This window comes from Bos grunniens, chromosome 4, assembly GCF_055505025.1.
Source record: "Bos grunniens cultivar Pamir isolate PY7600 chromosome 4, Bosgru_T2T1.0, whole genome shotgun sequence".
Taxonomy (NCBI): Eukaryota; Metazoa; Chordata; class Mammalia; order Artiodactyla; family Bovidae; genus Bos; species Bos grunniens.
Genome location: NC_141168.1, coordinates 15,607,361 through 15,625,002, shown reverse-complemented (window position 1 = coordinate 15,625,002; position 17,642 = coordinate 15,607,361). Strand labels below are relative to the sequence as shown.

The following is a 17,642-nucleotide window of genomic DNA, read 5'->3' as shown; positions in this document are numbered from 1 at the left end:
GCTGACTGTGGCTCAGATCATGAACTCCTTATTGCCAAATTCGACTGAAATTGAAGAAAGTAGGGAAAACCACTAGACCATTCAGGTATGACCTAAACCAAATCCCTTATGATTATACAGTGGAAGTGAGAAATACATTTAAGGGGCTAGATCTGGTAGACAGAGTGCCTGATGAACTATGGACAGAGGTTCATGACATTGTATAGGAGACAGGGATCAAAACCATTCACAAGAAAAAGAAATGCAAAAAAGCAAAATGGCTGAAGAGGCCTTACAAATAGCTGTGAAAAGAAGAGAAGCGAAAAGCAAAGGAGAAAAGGAAAGATATAAGCATCTGAATGCAGTGTTCCAAAGAATAGCAAGGAGAGATAAGAAAGCCTTCCTCAGTGACCAATGCAAAGAAATAAAGAAAAACAACAGAATGGGAAAGACTAGAGATCTCTTAAAGAAAATTATAGATACCAAGGGAACATTTCATGCAAAGATGGGCTCGATAAAGGACAGAAATGGTATGGACCTAACAGAAGAAGAAGATATTAAGAAGTGGCAAGAATACACAGAAGAACTGTACAAAAAAGAGTTTCATGACCCAGATAATCACGATGGTGTGATCACTCACCTAGAGCCAGACATCCTGGAATGTGAAGTCAAGTGGGCCTTAGAAAGCATCACTACGAACAAAGCTAGTGGAAGTGATAGAATTCCAGTTGAGCTATTTCAAATCCTGGAAGATGATGCTGTGAAAGTGCTGTGCTCAATATACCAGCAAATTTGGAAAACTCAGCAGTGGCCACAGGACTGGAAAAGGTCAGTTTTCATTCCAATCCCAAAGAAAGGCAATGCCAAAGAATGCTCAAACTACCACACAATTGCACTCATCTCACACGCTAGTAAAGTAATGGTCAAAATTCTCCAAGCCAGGCTTCAGCAATACGTGAACTGCCAACTTCCAGATGTCCAAGCTGGTTTTAGAAAAGGCAAAGGAACCAGAGATCAAATTGCCAACATCCACTGGATCATCGAAAAAGCAAGAGAGTTCCATAAAAAACATCTATTTCTGTTTTATTGACTATGCCAAAGCCTTTGACTGTGTGGATCACAATAAACTGTGGAAAATTCTGAAAGAGATGGAAATACCAGACTGCCTGACCTGCCTCTTGAGAAACCTATAGGCAGTTCAGGAAGCAACAGTTAGAACTGAACATGGAACAACAGACTAGTTCCAAATAGGAAAAGGGGTATGTCAAGGCTGTATATTGTCACCCTGCTTATTTAACTTCTATGCAGAGTACATCATGAGAAATGCTGGACTGGAAGAAGCACAAGCTGGAATCAAGATTGCCGGGAGAAATATCAATAACCTCAGATATGCAGATGATACCACCCTTATCGCAGAAAGTGAAGAGGAACTAAAAAGCCTCTTGATGAAGGTGAAAGAGAGTGAAAAAGTTGGCTTAAAGCTCAACATTCAGAAAACGAAGATCATGGCATCCGGTCCCATCACTTCATGGCAAATAGATGGGGAAACAGTGGAAACAGTGTCAGACTTTATTTTTTTGGGCTCCAAAATCACTGCAGATGGTGACTGCAGCCATGAAATTAAAAGATGCTTACTCCTTGAAAGGAAAGTTATGACCAACCTAGATAGCATATTGAAAAGCAGAGACATTACTTTGCCAACAAAGGTCCGTCTAGTCAAGGCTATTGTTTTTCCTGTGGTCATGTATGGATGTGAGAGTTGGACTGTGAAGAAGGCTGAGTGCCGAAGAATTGATGCTTTTGAACTGTGGTGTTGGAGAAGACTCTTGAGAGTCCCTTGGACTGCAAGGATATCCAGCCAGTCCATTCTAAAGGAGATCAGCCCTGGGTGTTCTTTGGAAGGAATGATGCTAAGGCTGAAACTCCAGTACTTTGGCCACCTCATGCGAAGAGTTGACTCACTGGAAAAGACTCTGATGCTGGGAGGGATTGGGGGCGAGAGGAGAAGGGAACGACAGAGGATGAGATGGCTGGATGGCATCACCAACTCAATGGACATGAGTCTGAGTGAACTCCGGGAGTTGGTGATGGACAGGGAGGCCTGGCGTGCTGCAATTCATGGGGTCGCAGAGTTGGACACGACTGAGCGACTGAACTGATGAGGACATATTGTATGGCACAGTAAACTCTATTTGATGCTCTAGGGTGGCCTGAATGGAAACGAAATCCAAAAGGGAGGGGAGATATAGATATATACAAAAAATATTTATAGATATATATACAAAATATATATATGTATATTTGGCTGATCCATTTTGCAGTATTTTGTATTAGTTTCACTAGAAACTAATATAACATTGTAAAGCAACCCTACTACAATAAAAATTAATTTTAAAAAAAGTCCAAGTAGGAGATCAAAAAACCAAGATTGCACTTTAGCAAGAGATCTAGAAAAAAGGTTTCAGAGTAGCAAAGGAGATTTTTTAAAATAAGGAGTTTGTAAAATTGAAGGTCCAAATATAAAGTCAAACAGAAAAGCGAGCCCATTCACGTGCATCACACAGGAAAATCTGAACATGAAAGCAGGGTCTTTTCCCATCTTGCCACATCTCACCCTTGGTAGCAGAAACTAGTCCTCTATTCTGGAAATGGGAGGTTATCACCTGCTGGAAAGCACCTGTCTGAAGGTGGGGGAAGATGTATCAGAAAGATAGGAACAGGTAGAACCTGGTACAGCCAGCCTGCCCTTGAGTGGATAGTCTGCTCTGCAAACATTTGTTTCATCCTGGCATGAAGTCAAACAGCCAGACAATTGACTGCACAAGAGGATTTAGGGCAAGTTGGAAAAGGTCATTTTGTCGAAGTCTTGGAGTCAGACCAGGATCAGATGAAAATGCGGTGATGGGTAGGCATGGTTTGTTAAGAACGGTGCTGTGCTAGACAGAATAATTATGTGTGAGATGTCTGCATCTTCATCTCTGAAACCTGTATGTTCCCTTCCAGGGCAAAGGGACTTGGCAGGCGTGATTTAGTTCAGGATCTTGAGACAGGGGTTAGACTGGAGCATTCAGGTGGGCCCAATATAAACACAAGGATCCTTAGTAAAGGGAGGCAAGAGGGTTGGAGTCAGAGAAAGATTTGAAGGTGCTACACTATTGGCTTTGAACCTGGAGGAAAAGGCCATGAACCAAGGAATTCAGGTGGCTTCTAGAAGCTGGAAAAGAAGGTTAACAGTTTTTCCCTAGAGCCTGCAGAGAGAGCAGTCCTGTTGACACTTTGAGTTTGGTCTGGTGAAAAACATTTTGGACTTCTGACCTACACAGTGATAATTGATTTATTTACTTTATGCCTCTGAATTTGTGGCAACTTATTGTAATAGTTGGAAATTAATACATCTACCAATTTCTTTTGAGATATTTCTTGCCAAAGTTTGCTCTAGAATCTTCATCTGTAATTTCTGTTATTATAATTTGGCATGTATAGCTGTGTTGATAACATTGCAATATGGATTTGTATTTGCAAAAGGAGTAAAATCAAGCTTATTTCAATCTTAGTTAAAACATCAAAAGATGTGTGCTTTTCCGGGCCCTAATTGTAGCCATACCACCACCTGTTGGCAGTACAGTGTTCCCTTCAGGAGAAATATCTAAGGAAAACACAAGAAATATCCTGCCTTGACATGAAACTGTACCTAACAGATGGGTGGATCATTGATGGGTTTTGTAAATATTGCATGAATCTGGAGCACTTTGAGAAAAATAATACATATAGAATACTGTAGGCTATTTTTTTCTGCACAATCATTGAATACTCTTGTCCCCACCAATGTTATATGATTATTACTATATGTTCTCAAATATGTGGCTAAATATGAAATTCACTGCTCCCTCCAGATCAGAAACAAAGACAAGCTCTCAAAAAACCACTCATGGTCAAAAGTATTGAGTGAGATCAAAGCAGAGAAACACATACAAGCAGCCATCACAGCAAATCCACATGTAAACATCGATAAGAAGGAAATGAATCCACTTTCCTTCTCAACCCAGAGCAGGTTTTGACCCTGTTTGGAGTTCTCTGTGCACAAGCTGGAGAGAGGGGTGCACACTGCTTACTGGTTGCTGTTGCTATGGAAACTGGCAGAGACAAAAGGCCAGGCAAATGAAGGAAGAAGATGACATCTAAGGACTGAAAAACAAAACAAAATGAGGTGTTCTTTCTTCTTCTCTCCCCATTTTGCTACATGACTGTATTAAATGCTATGATTAGAGCAGCGAGGAATGTAGGAAGGAAAACAGGAAGATGGACAAAAGTCAAGGGTTTGCTTTCTCTCTTGTCACTTGTTTCAACTGCATAATCCAGTTCAGGGTTTTCTCTTTGGTTGCCCATCAATTTCCTCTCCTACAAAAGCAAAGATTCTACCCATATGTCGGAAGGCAAAGCTTTCCTTTCTCTCTAGGGAAGGAAGTGTGACTATCAGCTCAGTATACAGAAGCACTTTCTACCGTGGACTGCCTGCCTGCCTTCTCTTTGGGGTATTTTCATCTCTAGAGGTCAAGGCATGGCAGAATGACCCAAAGGTCCCAGGCACTTCTCCTGTCTAGTGATTCAGGACTGTCATTTCAGTCATTTGATTTAGGGGAAATGGGACTGAGTTTCAAATGCATCTCTTTTTATCTAGGAAAAAAAACAAACCCTGAACCATATGATTGTAAGGCTCCTTTCCTGGGAAGCCCTAACATTCCCTCTGCCTTTTCATTAGCCCCATTCTACTTGATCTGGGGAATTTCCTTCACTTTAGGGTTGCAGTGACTTTTTGCCACTTTTGAAATTAGTCTTGACTTCTCCAGTGTCTTTTAGGAGAAACTCACAAATTACATTAAAAAAAAAAAAAAAAACCCGAAAAGCTAACAAGAGTTGAAGAAAAGAGGAATAATGGATCTAGAGATGTCATTGGTTCCAGCCTTTTATTTGTTGGATGAGTGAACCATTAAGTATTTCTCTGCTGCCCTAAATCAGGATGACTGGAGCCCCATGTTAAAAGTCTTGCTCAGAAAATTCATTTTCCTGGAGCCCCTTCTCAGACCTCCTGAAGTAAGGAATCTCTTGGGATGGGCCTAAGGAACCTGCGCATTTAACTCCCATTTTATCCTTCAGATCAAGTTGCACCTATCAACCTAGGTCTTCCTGGCAACCTTCAGGACGGCCAGAGTCTGAGATGGTGCTCATTAAGCTGGTCCGTTGGCTGATAAGGAATCTCTTTTGGGTAAGCTGAAGCAAGTCTTTGTCTCTTGAGCAGAGAGAGGAGCAAGCTCAGAGTCCACTTTAAACAAGACTCTTCTCACAGATGGACGACTCAATCATTCCTGGTTTTTTCCGTTTGAATTTCTGTGGGCAGTGATGTGTGAAAATGCCCTTACCTACCTCATGTTGTGTCCGTCTCCAGTTTCTCTCAGCTTGATTGACTCTTCTGCCCAGCCTGGTAGGTTCTTCACACCGTGGGGTCTGTTATACATACTGTCTATCCTGATGGAAGGCCAGCTTCCTGCCATCTGTCTGTCAGTGATCACATGGCTGTCCATCACATGTGGCTGTCCCTCTTAGACATTCTGTATCATTGGTTTGCAAACTTTAGCTGCATCAGAATCACCTGGAGTCTTGTTAAAACACGGGCTGCTGGGCCTGTCCCAAGGGGTTCTGATTCAGAAGGGCTGATTCAGATGAGGCCTGGACCGTGCATCTCTGACGGTGGTGCTTGCTGAGGCTGGCACTGCTGGTCCAGGGACCGCACTTTGAGAGCTGCTGTCCAGTGTTTTATGCTTCGCGGCTGGACCATGTAGGCCCCTTAGGGAGTCCGATTCATCTCTGTCCCGTGCACTGCCTCTGACAAGGCCACGCACGATAAGTGTGTGATGCTGAATGGGACAAATGAAATGAGACACCTCTCTGACCTCAGACTAGTCCTTGGATTCTGACTGTGAGCTTCCAAAGCCAGATGGCCCCCCAGAGAGTCCTAGCTGGCATTCCCCAGATCCAGCTGGGGCCTATTGTTGGACTCATTGGCAGCCACAGAATCTAAGGCCAGATTGGTGCCAGGGCTGCTGACCTTCCCACAGCTGCCCGGCTCAGACTCAGGCTTGTTATAGGCCGCAGCTGTGATGGGAAGATTCCTTAAGCTTCTGTGCTCCAGCTTGTCCTTTAGAGACAACTGTGGGGTCAGCTGCCCAAGCTCTGGATTCCTGTCTCATCCTCTGAGTGTCTGTGGTCTGGGCCTGGGACTCCTAAACCTCTCTGAAAGTGAATCAATGAAAGTGAAAGTGTTAGTTGCTCAGCCACCTCCGATTCTTTGCGACCACATGGACTGTAGCCTGCCAGGCTCCTCTGCCCATGAAATTCTCCAGGCAAGAATACTGGAGTAGGTTGTCATTTCCTTCTCCAGGGTAATCTTCCCTACTTACTACAATTCAGACTGTCTCATCCTCTACAGTAGGAAAAAGTAGAGTTAGCGTCTAAACCACCACCACCACACCAAGTCTGAAAGTACTGTGTGTATTTGCTCCTCACAGATCTAAAGTTCTGTGCTCTGATGTTAATGCGTAGGTGACATTGCCTAATAATGAACACATCAACAGCTACAGAAGTTGGATTATCTCACCGATCTCCTGTGCTGTAAAGTCCTGTAAATCCCATTTCACAGACCAGGACGCTGAGGCCAGAGTGGTTGAGTCACTTGTCTGTGGTCAGAGTTGGAGGCACTCACTGCTCTCAGGTGTCTTTGACTTCATGTTCCAACGCAGAGCTTGGCCCTTCAGACACCAAGCCTCAGATGGTGTTTTAAGGGATCCAGCTTCTATTGAATTCTACTCTGCAATGAAGAGTTATGAAGTTTCATTTTAGAAATTGTTTTTGATTTTGAAAAAAAAAATTTAATGTGATTTTAAAACTTTTTTGAAGTCCTGGATTTTTTAAGTCTTAGTCTTAGAAGGTAGGATGAAGTATAAAACCAGTTAAGATGTATTGGGTTGGCTAAAATGTTCATCAGGCTTTAAATAAAAATATAAGACATATTTTTCTTTTTTTTTTCATTTTCACTAAGAACTGTATTGAATACCGTTTATTAACCAAATGAACTTTTTGGCATTCCCAATCTCTGGGAATGCCCAGAGACTCACATATCAGTTTGAAAACCACTGGACTGGGTAAAGACGGTGAAACATGGGGCACGAGAAGGCCTGGGTCAGCCAGTGGCTCTGCCACCTGCTGTGAGACCTGGTGCAAGTCAGCAGGCTCCTCAGGACAGGACTCAGTTGCCTTGGTTATAAAGTCACAGAAATGGACACGAGTCCTCCCATGTCTGTGACTGTGACCTTGATTAATGAACTTGAGCTGATGGCTAAAAAAAATTAAAAATAGGTTTTACTTTTATGAAGTGATCAAGTGTGAAAGTCGTTTAGTCGTGTCCAGCTCTTTGCAACCCCATGAACTATGCAGTGCATGGAATTCTCCAGGCCAGAATACTGGAGTGGGTAGTCCTTCCCTTCTCCAGGGGATCTTCCCAATCCAGGGATCGAACTCAGCTCTCCCACATTGCAGGCGGATTCTTCACCAGCTGAGCCACGAGGGAGCTAGTCATAATTAGTACGTTATGTACAACTGTGTTATGAAAAAGAGTTTGGAGAGAAATTATGTCCTAAAGTAAAAGGTCTCAAACACACTATCACTGACATTAGTACTATTTTAGGGTTCCCTTTCCCCACACTTTTCCCATTTATGGATAGAAGACAGCCATATTTTAACCCAACCCTGGTCAAATTGGCACAAATTCATTATCAGTAGTACCTGAATGAATAGCAAGTTACTTATCAAAAGCCCCCACTTTTACAAATACATTTACAGTGCAGGTTGATAATTCCGTGATAAAAATCTTTGAACACGAATGTCAGTGGTTTGAGCAGTAAAGATTTTTCAGAGATTCTGGAGAAGTAGGGCGTTGCCTTCCACCTTAATTCTGTTTCCTGTCCTTACTTTTCCAGCGTGTGACCTCTTTATTTGACAAAATACAGGGGAAGTGACACTGTTGCAGTGAGTGATAGATTTGTCTCGGTGTAAGCCATGGTGCAGGCATCAGGGCCATGTTAGCCTTTTATAGTTAAGTTTTGGGAGATCTTGTCCAGATCCACACTAGGTAATGGTTTGGTACAGACGCTTAGTTTTTGCATAGAAAATGGTGACCCAGTGTGGCCAGGAAATTCATATTTATCTTATAAAGAAAAAAACCTGAAGAGATTAGCTTAATTAAATATTAAATCAAATTATAAAGGATTATTTAAAATGCCTTTATTGATTATTTTATAGTAACTACCACTTTTACCAGGAGAATAGGCCTTTTTAAACTTTAAGGGGGCTGTTAGCCAAATGAGGCTTGGAATTTGGGCATCTCATCACCACGTGGTGAGTGATGGTAAGCTCACTTTGCTTTGTTACATGTGGTCCAGATCTTACCCACTTCTTTACTTTAGTCAAAAGTAACTCTTCACAAAAATAGGGGATATGGAAAACAGTAAATCATGCTGTAGAAAATCAGCTAGAAAAATACTAAAATATACAGGCTTAGGACAATTTGGCATCCTTTTTAACAGTTCTTTGGTGTTAAAATTCTAACAGACACATGTGCCCCAGTGTTCACTGTAGCACTATTTACAATAGCCAGGACATGGAAGCAACCTAGGTGTCCATCGACAGATGCATGGGTAAAGAATATGTGGTATATGTATACAATGGAATATCACTCAGCTATAAAAAGGAGGGATTTGAGTCAGTTCTAGTGAGTGGATGAACCTAGAGCCAATTAAACAGAGTGGAGTAAGTCAGAAAGAGAAAAACGAATACCATGTATTAATGCATATATATGGAATCTAGAAAAATGGTACTGACGAACCTATCTGCAGGGTAGGAACGGAGATGCAGACATAGAGAATGGACTTGCGGACCCAGTGAGGGAGGGAGAGAGTGGACGAATGGAGAAAGTAGCGGCAACATATATATACGCACACTGGCATGTGTAAAGTGGATGGCGGCTGAGAGGTTGCTTATAACACGGGCAGCTTCACAGTCTGGTGCCCTGTGATGACCTAGAGGGTGAAATGGGGGAGGGGAGGGGGTCTCAAGAGGGAGGAGATATGTGTATATTATGACTGATTCCAACCATACGGCGGAAACCAATGCAATGTTGTAAAAACTAAAAACCAAAAAAATGTACAGATGAAAAACAAAAACAATTCTTGGGTGTTATCCATCAGCCCTGGTATTATCACCATAGTTTCTCCTTTTCCTAATTTATCTAGAATGTCACCTGAAGAGCAATTCTTCTTGGGACAGTACCCATCTCCAGGACTTGATACCAGCTTTATGTAAGTCTGCTTGTTGATTAGCACCTTATGATTGGAAATCCCATGTGACTCTCTGCATCTCCTCCCTGTCCTCACACCAGCCACCCTGGATATAGGCTGTGACTATCTCTGTGTACACATACATGGATAGAATCACATTTTAAAAATTAGAAAATAAACTTCCATTAGAAAGTAAATTCCTTAGGAAAGTAGATTCCTAAGGAAAAGGGAGGTGTTTCCTGCTCCATTAGGAATCTTCTAGACCAGGTCTGCCTGGGTTTTCCGTGAAATTTAAATATAGGATGGCAGAGAGTCATGCTCTTCTGAGTAGATTCTGAAGTTAGGATGTCAAGTAAAAATCCCTCCGTGGAGACTACTTTGGGTGATGCCATGTGGCAGGTCAGCATGCAGTCTTCCAGGTGTCCAGCAGAGTCTGGTTTCCCTTTAGCCCAGAAAGAGACAGATGTTTGCTCAGCCAAACATCAGATGCCACAGTTGGTTTGTGTTGAGAAGCCACACTGTGCAAAAACACTTCTCATTAAGGACCAGCCTCACACACTCCGCGCAGCGAGATGCTCCTATCTGAGAGAGCCGTGGTGACGGGATGCGGCTCCAGGGCCAGCAGGCTTCCGGCTCTGGTCCAGCTCACCCCCCTCGTGCCCTCTGCACAGAGTCTTGGCACACGCACCAGCTCTTTCTCACTCTCCATCACTTCTCTGCCTTCTCCTCTCTCCCCTCCTTGTCCCCCTCCCCTCCCCTACTCCACCCCCCACACCCCCCACCCCGCTGCCAGCAGCGAAATGTGCGTATAACCCCAAGACAGAATGCCCTGACAATCGCAGCAGCGGAATGTGCGTATAACCCCAAGACAGAATGCCCTGACAATCGCAGCAGCGAAATGTGCGTATAACCCCAAGACAGAATGCCCTGACAATCGCAGCAGCGAAATGTGCGTATAACCCCAAGACAGAATGCCCTGACAATCGCAGCAGCGAAATGTGCGTATAACCCCAAGACAGAATGCCCTGACAATCGCAGCAGCGGAATGTGCGTATAACCCCAAGACAGAATGCCCTGACAATCGCAGCAGCGGAATGTGCGTATAACCCCAAGACAGAATGCCCTGACAATCTTGTCTTGTCACTGTTGTTACCCAGGAAAGACAATTTCACAAACAGCCTCTGTCATAAAACCTTTCAAAATGTAATTTCCAAAGGTCCCTATCTAATTAACCACAGAAGGTTTTAAGAACAATATTTACACGAGTTGGAAGAGAAAAGGATTTTTTAAGAGACCTAGCCACATTTAGCAATAAGCTGCATATTCTGTTGCATCCTCTGAAATTTTTATTATACTAACCAGGTCTTTTCATTTTGTTTTGTTTTGTTCTTAGTGTTCGCTAAAGTCTTGGCTTTTGCTCTAGTGAGTTGTTTTATTTATTTTTGAAATTTGTTTCTAAGTGTCTAAAACTCTTGTTTGTTTATTTTGGGCTGTTCTGGGTCTGTGTTGCTGCGAGGGCTTCTCTCTAGTTGTGGAGCACAGGCTCTGGGTTAGAAGCCTGGCTTTGGTGGCCTTTAGTTGTTGCAGCTCCTGGGCTCTAGAGCACAGGCTCAGCAGTTGTAGCACCCAGGCTTAGTTGCTCTGAAGCATGTGGGACCTTTCCTGGATCAGGAATCGAACCCGTGTCTCCTTCCTTAGGAGGCTTCTTAACCACTGAGCCATTGGAGAGGGCTTCCCTGGTGGCTCGGCTGGTAAAAAATCCACCTGCAATGCAGGAGACCTGGGTTCGATCCCTGGGTGAGCCACCAGGGAAGCCCTCTAGATTTTGAAGTTGTTTTGTTTCACATAAGAATAAGATGACAGAACCAGTGAATCAAAACTTCTTCTGAAATAAACCCAAATTGTGTAAAGGTCTTCTAAAAGCACATCTGAAGGGAGGGCGTACATCACATTTATCGTGTCTGTCAAATGGGTGTTGTCTTTTCTGGGGACAGGCAGGACAGTGAGGAGGTTGCAAACGAATGGCTTTCTGGCTAGGGAGTCAGATTTCTGGAACTTCAGAAAGGGTCTCTGGGCCATCCTGGCAAACTGTCATTTCAGTAGGGAGCAGCCTGAAATTAGTTAATCTAATTTAGACTGTGAGAAAAATGCAGCCATTTCAGAGAAAGTGTGGATAATTTCAGGGTGAAAGCAAATTCTAACTGACAAGAATATCTCCAGCCTAGTTAAGCTAATGAAACCTTAACTAGGTTATGACGAAATCAGAAGATGAGAGTTTGAAATGGACCTGGGAAGAAAAGGAGCAATTTCAGATAATGTGTCTTACTCTGGATGGAAGACTGATTTTTGTCTGGAAAAGAATAGCTTTAGCCTAGTTAAGAGAATGAGACATTAACTGGGTTACAAAGCCATCAGAGCATGCATGAGCAGAACTGACACCTTGAGACTTGTCAGAATCCTGTTAAAAGAGTGACCCATGGAGTTCCTGACAGGGGACCGGGACAAGGTACCACTGATGGATGGACCGCGCCTCGTTCCCACGTGACTGACGCACAGGCAAAGAAGAAAGGTCTGCAGATAGTTATTTGAAGATATTTTGTAAGTTTTCCCACCAGATTCTTCACTTTATTTCATAGCTAATGTTGTTCTTGGTTCATAGATAATAAACAATTTAGCTTTTATTTATAAACTGGAAGTGTTTTGTATTTTTTTAAGTATTTCTGATTTATATTTTCTCTTTTTCTATCTTGCTCAAATTTTTAGATTGCCAAAACCACATATTTTTAAGAGTATTCACATGGCCTGTCTCACCTTCTCTTTGGTGAACCCACCTATCTCTGGCTAGAACAAATAACTGAGGGTATTCGTCGCTCAGTCGTGTCCAACTCTTTGTGATTCCGAGGACTGTAGCCCACCAGTCTCCTCTGTCAATGGAATTCTCCAGACAAGAAAGCTGGAGTGGGTTGCCATTCCCTTTTCCAGAGGATCTTCCAGATCTAGGGATCGAACCTGGGTCTCCTGCATTGCTGGTGGATTCTTTGCTGCCTGAGCCACCAGGGATGGATTTTCCTAAAAGCAGACCTCTCACGGGAGAAGCTGAACAGGGAAGGAACCAAGACACACATTAGATCAGGCTCCAGAAAAACTCAGATGGGCAAGGTCATATTCAGACATTGAACATACATGTTCAGAACCGTTACTGTGTTCTTGGCATTGCGTGAGGCAATAATGATGAACAAAACAGGCAAAGGTCCGCCCTTGTGGGGCTTAAATTCCAGTGAGGAGAGACAGGCAAGCAATAAACAAAACAAGTAAGTCAGTTATCTGCTGTCAGAAGGTGTACATTGTTATGAAACAAAGAAAAAATACAGCAGGGTGAGAGTCAGGAGTGCTGGGTGTCGGGGTGGGGCACAATGTGGTGTGAAGCCTTGCTCATGGCCTGAGTCAGTAGCCACTATTCTCAGATCCATGAGTAAGAATTAATCTACCATCCACCCATCCATTTGTCCATCCATGCAGTGAGACTAATTGGATACCTGGCACTGTTCTGGGCATGAAGATCCAGAGATGAGTAAGACATGGTTCCTACCTTCAAGATGTCACAGTGAAAAAACAACTAAGACCGGTGATTACGCAACTACACTCTGCCTCTGAGTAACTTCATTCAGGCTCTGCTGGGATCCTTCATCAGTGAGGCTTTTTTTGGTCATCTCACCTAAAATGCGTTTCTATTCCCTGACTGTGCATTATTTTACTTTATGGTGCATATCACTCCTGGCATTGTTATTATTTATGTTTTAGTCTCTCCCACTAGAATGCAGCCTCTGAAAGGAGACATGTTGTTTTATTCATTGCTGTATCCTTATTGTTGTTGTTGTTCAGTCACTAAGTCATGTCTGATTCTTTGCGACCCTGTGAACTGAGGCACACCAGGCTTCCCTGTCCTTCACCATCTCCTGGAGTTTGCTCAAACTCATGTCCATTGAGTTGGTGACGCCATCACCCATCTCATCACCTGTTGTCCCCTTCTGCCCCTGCCTTCAATCTTTCCCAGCATCAGGGTCTTTTCCAATGAGTCAGCTCTTCACATCAGGTGGCCATAGTATTGGAGCTTCAGCTTCAGCGTCAGTCTTTGCCCAGCTTAATTTAGAAGATGCTTAATAAGATTTGTTGAATGAATGAATAAATCAATAAAGTCCTATAGAATAGGGATACATTAAGTATGGGGTTGCTGACCCTGTATCTCCTAATAAAGTAGTGAGTAGAAAAAGCAATATTAACATAAGATCCCCTGGAAACCGTATAAGGAATGATTAAAAATAATATTATAGTAAGAAAATGTAAGATATTTCTTACTAGGTTAAATTTTTTTAAATTATGAAGTATTTCACACAAACAGAAAAGTGCATAAAATATCCATATACATCATTACATGGGGTTTTGTTTTATTTTTCTGACACACACACGCACATACATACACCCTTATACATCCTTGAAGGTTTTATAATGCTTCAGGCCTAAGATTCAAAATAGCAATGCTTGGTAACAAATACCCCCTGGTCACTTGAAAACTATAAAGGTCTTGTCCATCCCTCAGAGAACTTCCCCTACCCCCAACAGTGGTGAAACCATACCTGGGTACTCCTACAACATATGGTCCGTGTACCCTCTGGAATCCTTTTGAGCAAACCTTATAACCATGTGGACAATGGATGATGTGGTATACACTGGGGTTGCTGTTAGTGGTGGGGCAGCCATGACTCTGCATCTCTGGAAGTGGTCTCTGGAACAGTTGGAGCACCAGTTTCCTTCAAAGTAGGGAGCCAAGGAAGACTGTCTCTTTCCTTTTACAAAAATAGTCTATCCATACCTTTTGCTGTAAGTAATTCCCAAACTCAGGTGGCTTAAGGCAACAGTTATTTATTTAACTCACAAGTTTTTGAGTTGGCAGTGTGGGCTGGGCTCAGCTGGGCAGTTCTTCTGGTCTCCAGGAGCTCACTCAGATATCTGCAGTCGGCTGAGGTTGACTGATGACCTCCACTTGAATGGCTGGTCCAGCATGGCCTCAAATGGAATAGCTGGTCTCTGTTCCTGTTGATTTCCCACCCTCCAACAGGCCAGCCTATGCTGGTTCAAGTGGTGGCCATGCAAGGTTCTGAGAGAAAGCAGCAGTGTACAAGTCCAAGGTCACTTCTGCTGGATTCTCTTGCACAAAATAAGTCACAAAGATCCAGTCTAGATTGAAAGATGGATGTGGAAACAAACTTCACTCCTAGATGTCATTTTTTTTTTCAGTCTGAAAATGTTCCTGATTTCATGACCTTTTTGAATACCTCCTACCTTTAGATCCCTGAACTAGGCACTCAGCTGATATGTCCCACCTTCGAGGTGCTATTACATAGGCAAATAAGAAACTTGAGAACAACAGAATTCATGGAAATATGCCATGCTGGATATGAGAAAAGAAAGAACCAAGGATGGATATGATGCAACCTTGTTCTTGAGGCATGCACAGTTGTTTCCAGATCACGTAGCGTTGTTTCCCGTAGCTCACTCTCCCTGTGGATTTAAGCACAAAGTCCTGGGGATTTCACTTTGACTTGCCTCCTGGAGGCATCTCTTCCACCACCACCTCGATTCAGTTCTCTTCATCTGTTGCCATGACTACAGCACAACCTTCTCGCTAGTCTCCCTGCCTCAGTTCCTCCTTCTCTGCCAGGCTTGGCTAAGGCTACTGCCAGAATGTCTTCTAACATGAACATTTGGTCATGTCACTCCCCTGTAAATAGTCTTCTGTGGATCGCCCCCAGCCTAAAGGCTTGCAGCTACAGAGTCTTCTGTGCCATGCAAGACCCTTTCTGAGCTGGCATTCCATTACTCCACCATCTCACATTTTATTCTTGAGCAAAGCCAAACCATTGTTACTTTTGTGAATATACTAGTCTTTCTCAAATCTTTTGCCTGACATATGCTGTTCCCTATGACAAGAACAACCTCTCTCCTGCTTGACTGCCTAAAGATTTTGACTTCCTTTGAGGGTAGGTTATTTTTAGAAAGATACCTACATTTTTTAGACGCTGTATAAGAAATTCAAAGCAGATGCTATTGCTGCTGTCTCTGACTTCAGACTTCTATTCCTCCTTCAACTGTGTGCCCCACTGCTCCTCCCTGTTGGAATCATACTGCGTGGCTTTGTCTCTCCTCATTACTATTGTTTTGTTTACTATCCGAAACATTTAGGGCAGCACCCCATTCTTTTCAACTTTTTAAAATCTAGCAGTTAGCAGTTAATAAATATTCATTAAACAAATGAAGTCAAGACAGAAAGGAGTGAAAATATGAAGTTCATTTAAATTTCATCTATGGACAGGCAGCAAGGTATTGTATACTGCTCCCTGGACTTGATGCCAGAAGTTGTTGCTATATTACTTCACAGCCAATTGACCTTGAGGAAGTCTGATTCCTTCTTAGAAGTCTCCATTTCCTCATTAGCTAAATAAGAATAAACCTACCATTTACCTCATGGTGTTAAGACAGTCAAGTGAGAGAATGAAATGTGAGCATAGAGTTATTAGCAAAACTGAGAACTAGCCCTAATCCTTAAGCAGGTTTTGAGGAATCTTTCCCTACTGCTTTGCTCCACAGTTTATGATCCATGACTTGTAAATCTCTAGTAGGTAATAGCAGTATATATGCTTTGAGTATTAATATATGTTATACTTTGGATTTAATACTATATTCTAAACTCTGTAGTTTTTGTTTTCTTTTTTATAATAAGCTATGGGAAGCCCAAAGCTATAATAAGCTATCCTCAAAGAGTGTTAAAGAATTCATGGTATCACAGAAATAGGCTAAAGTCAGTGGAAATGTTTTGGTGCCATGATATTTATGTTATACATAGTCAGTCCTCTTCCACTTCCTGCCATGACCCTAGAACCTCAAGTTTGCTATGCCATTCAGTTCTGGTAAAATAATGAAGCAAACTTCTAATCCCTGTATAGTCCAAGAAAATGAGATGTTTAGTCGGGGTGGGGGGAGGAGGTGGGCGGAGAGAGAGAAAGAGTGTGTGTGTGTGTGTGTAAGTAGGGGGAGAGGGAATCCATAAGTGCATACATAAATGCTTGAGAGTTAAATTATTTTCATTTATGGGTTTTTAAAAAATATTTTTTGTATCCCCTACCTACCTATTCACCCAATTCTCTCCATTATTGACCTCCAAAACCAAATCTTTTTAAGCCTTAAGGGGCTTATTGTGGCAAGTCATCTGTATGTCCCACTCTCTCCACCTAGGTTCACTTAAATGGTTTCTATGGTTCCCACTTGGGCACCCCCTTCCCTTACATTTCCACATCCTTTATTTATTTCTGAGCCATTGCCATTTGCCCCACCTTCTTCTGAAACATTTCTCTGAGTTTCTCCGTCTTTCACCACTTTGGGATTCCAGGTCTTCTTCCTTCTTCAATCTTCCTGTGAACTGATCATTAATATCCTTAATGGTTTAAGAGATTCTAGCTGCTCTCTATTTAAGATTTTTTTTTTTTACTGTTTAACTTGTTTTGCTTAGAGAAAAACAAAGTTATTCATGTTAATGAAAATAAATTCATTAAAAAGCAGGCAGACCAAGTAAACAGCTTCCTCAACAAAACTCTGCCGCTGTGATGAAAGGGTGGGAGGGTTGAAGGATCGTCCCTTGGGAAGGCAGAGAGAGCACCAGGGTGAATACTGATCATTTCTCAGGGCTATCTCCAGTTTTATTGGAGAGAATCAAATGTTCTTGCTAATTATTGTCAGGGATTTGGCTGCTATTCAGACTCAGTGACTAACTCAGGAAATAAAGGGAGTCAAAGAGATGAACAGTCTGAGGACAAAACCATAACCACCTCCAAACAGACTGTGAGCCTTAAGGATTGGGGCCCCCAGGGACCCCGACACTCTCTTCATCCTTTATGCATCTGACATGAATTGAGAGAGATCCAAAGCAGATGAAGACCACTGATTCTCTTAAAGAGGGAAAGAAACTATGATAAATATTTTAAGATCTTTTTATTCTTGAGTGGGGCAGAGTGAGTATGTACTGGATAGGAAGGGCAAAGTGGAGCCAAGCAAACTTAGATAGACTTTCTACTTGGGTTTGCAGTCACCATAGCATTGAGGCTGTGGGGGAGGAGCACACTGGACTGAGCTGTCCAAGGTGCTGACTTGCCTCTGTGTAAAGTAACTGCTGGACATTGATCTTATCTTCCAGAGATTCTGCCTAAGAACTTAACTACTTTAAAT

General features: G+C 42.6%; 1 protein-coding gene across 9 annotated transcripts in view; it reads left to right on the top strand.

Annotated features, from left to right (window-relative positions):
- Positions 1–17,642, top strand: part of TMEM178B (transmembrane protein 178B) — a 415,735-nt gene that overhangs the window by 268,126 nt on the left and 129,967 nt on the right. For 4 of the 9 annotated variants that reach the window (XR_015161972.1, XR_015161971.1, XM_086395197.1 and 1 more), the window contains one exon: positions 9,321–9,386. The exons of 3 other annotated variants lie outside the window; for them this stretch is intronic. Coding sequence is in view for 4 of the 6 variants with exons in the window: in XM_086395197.1 (XP_086251323.1) it covers positions 9,321–9,386 (66 nt within the window). In the remaining 2 variants the exon portion in view is untranslated. Of the gene's footprint in view, positions 1–9,320; positions 9,387–12,884; positions 13,227–17,642 lie in introns of those variants that run through there. 2 more of the 9 variants (XM_086395200.1, XM_086395203.1) reach the window with 2 other exon arrangements.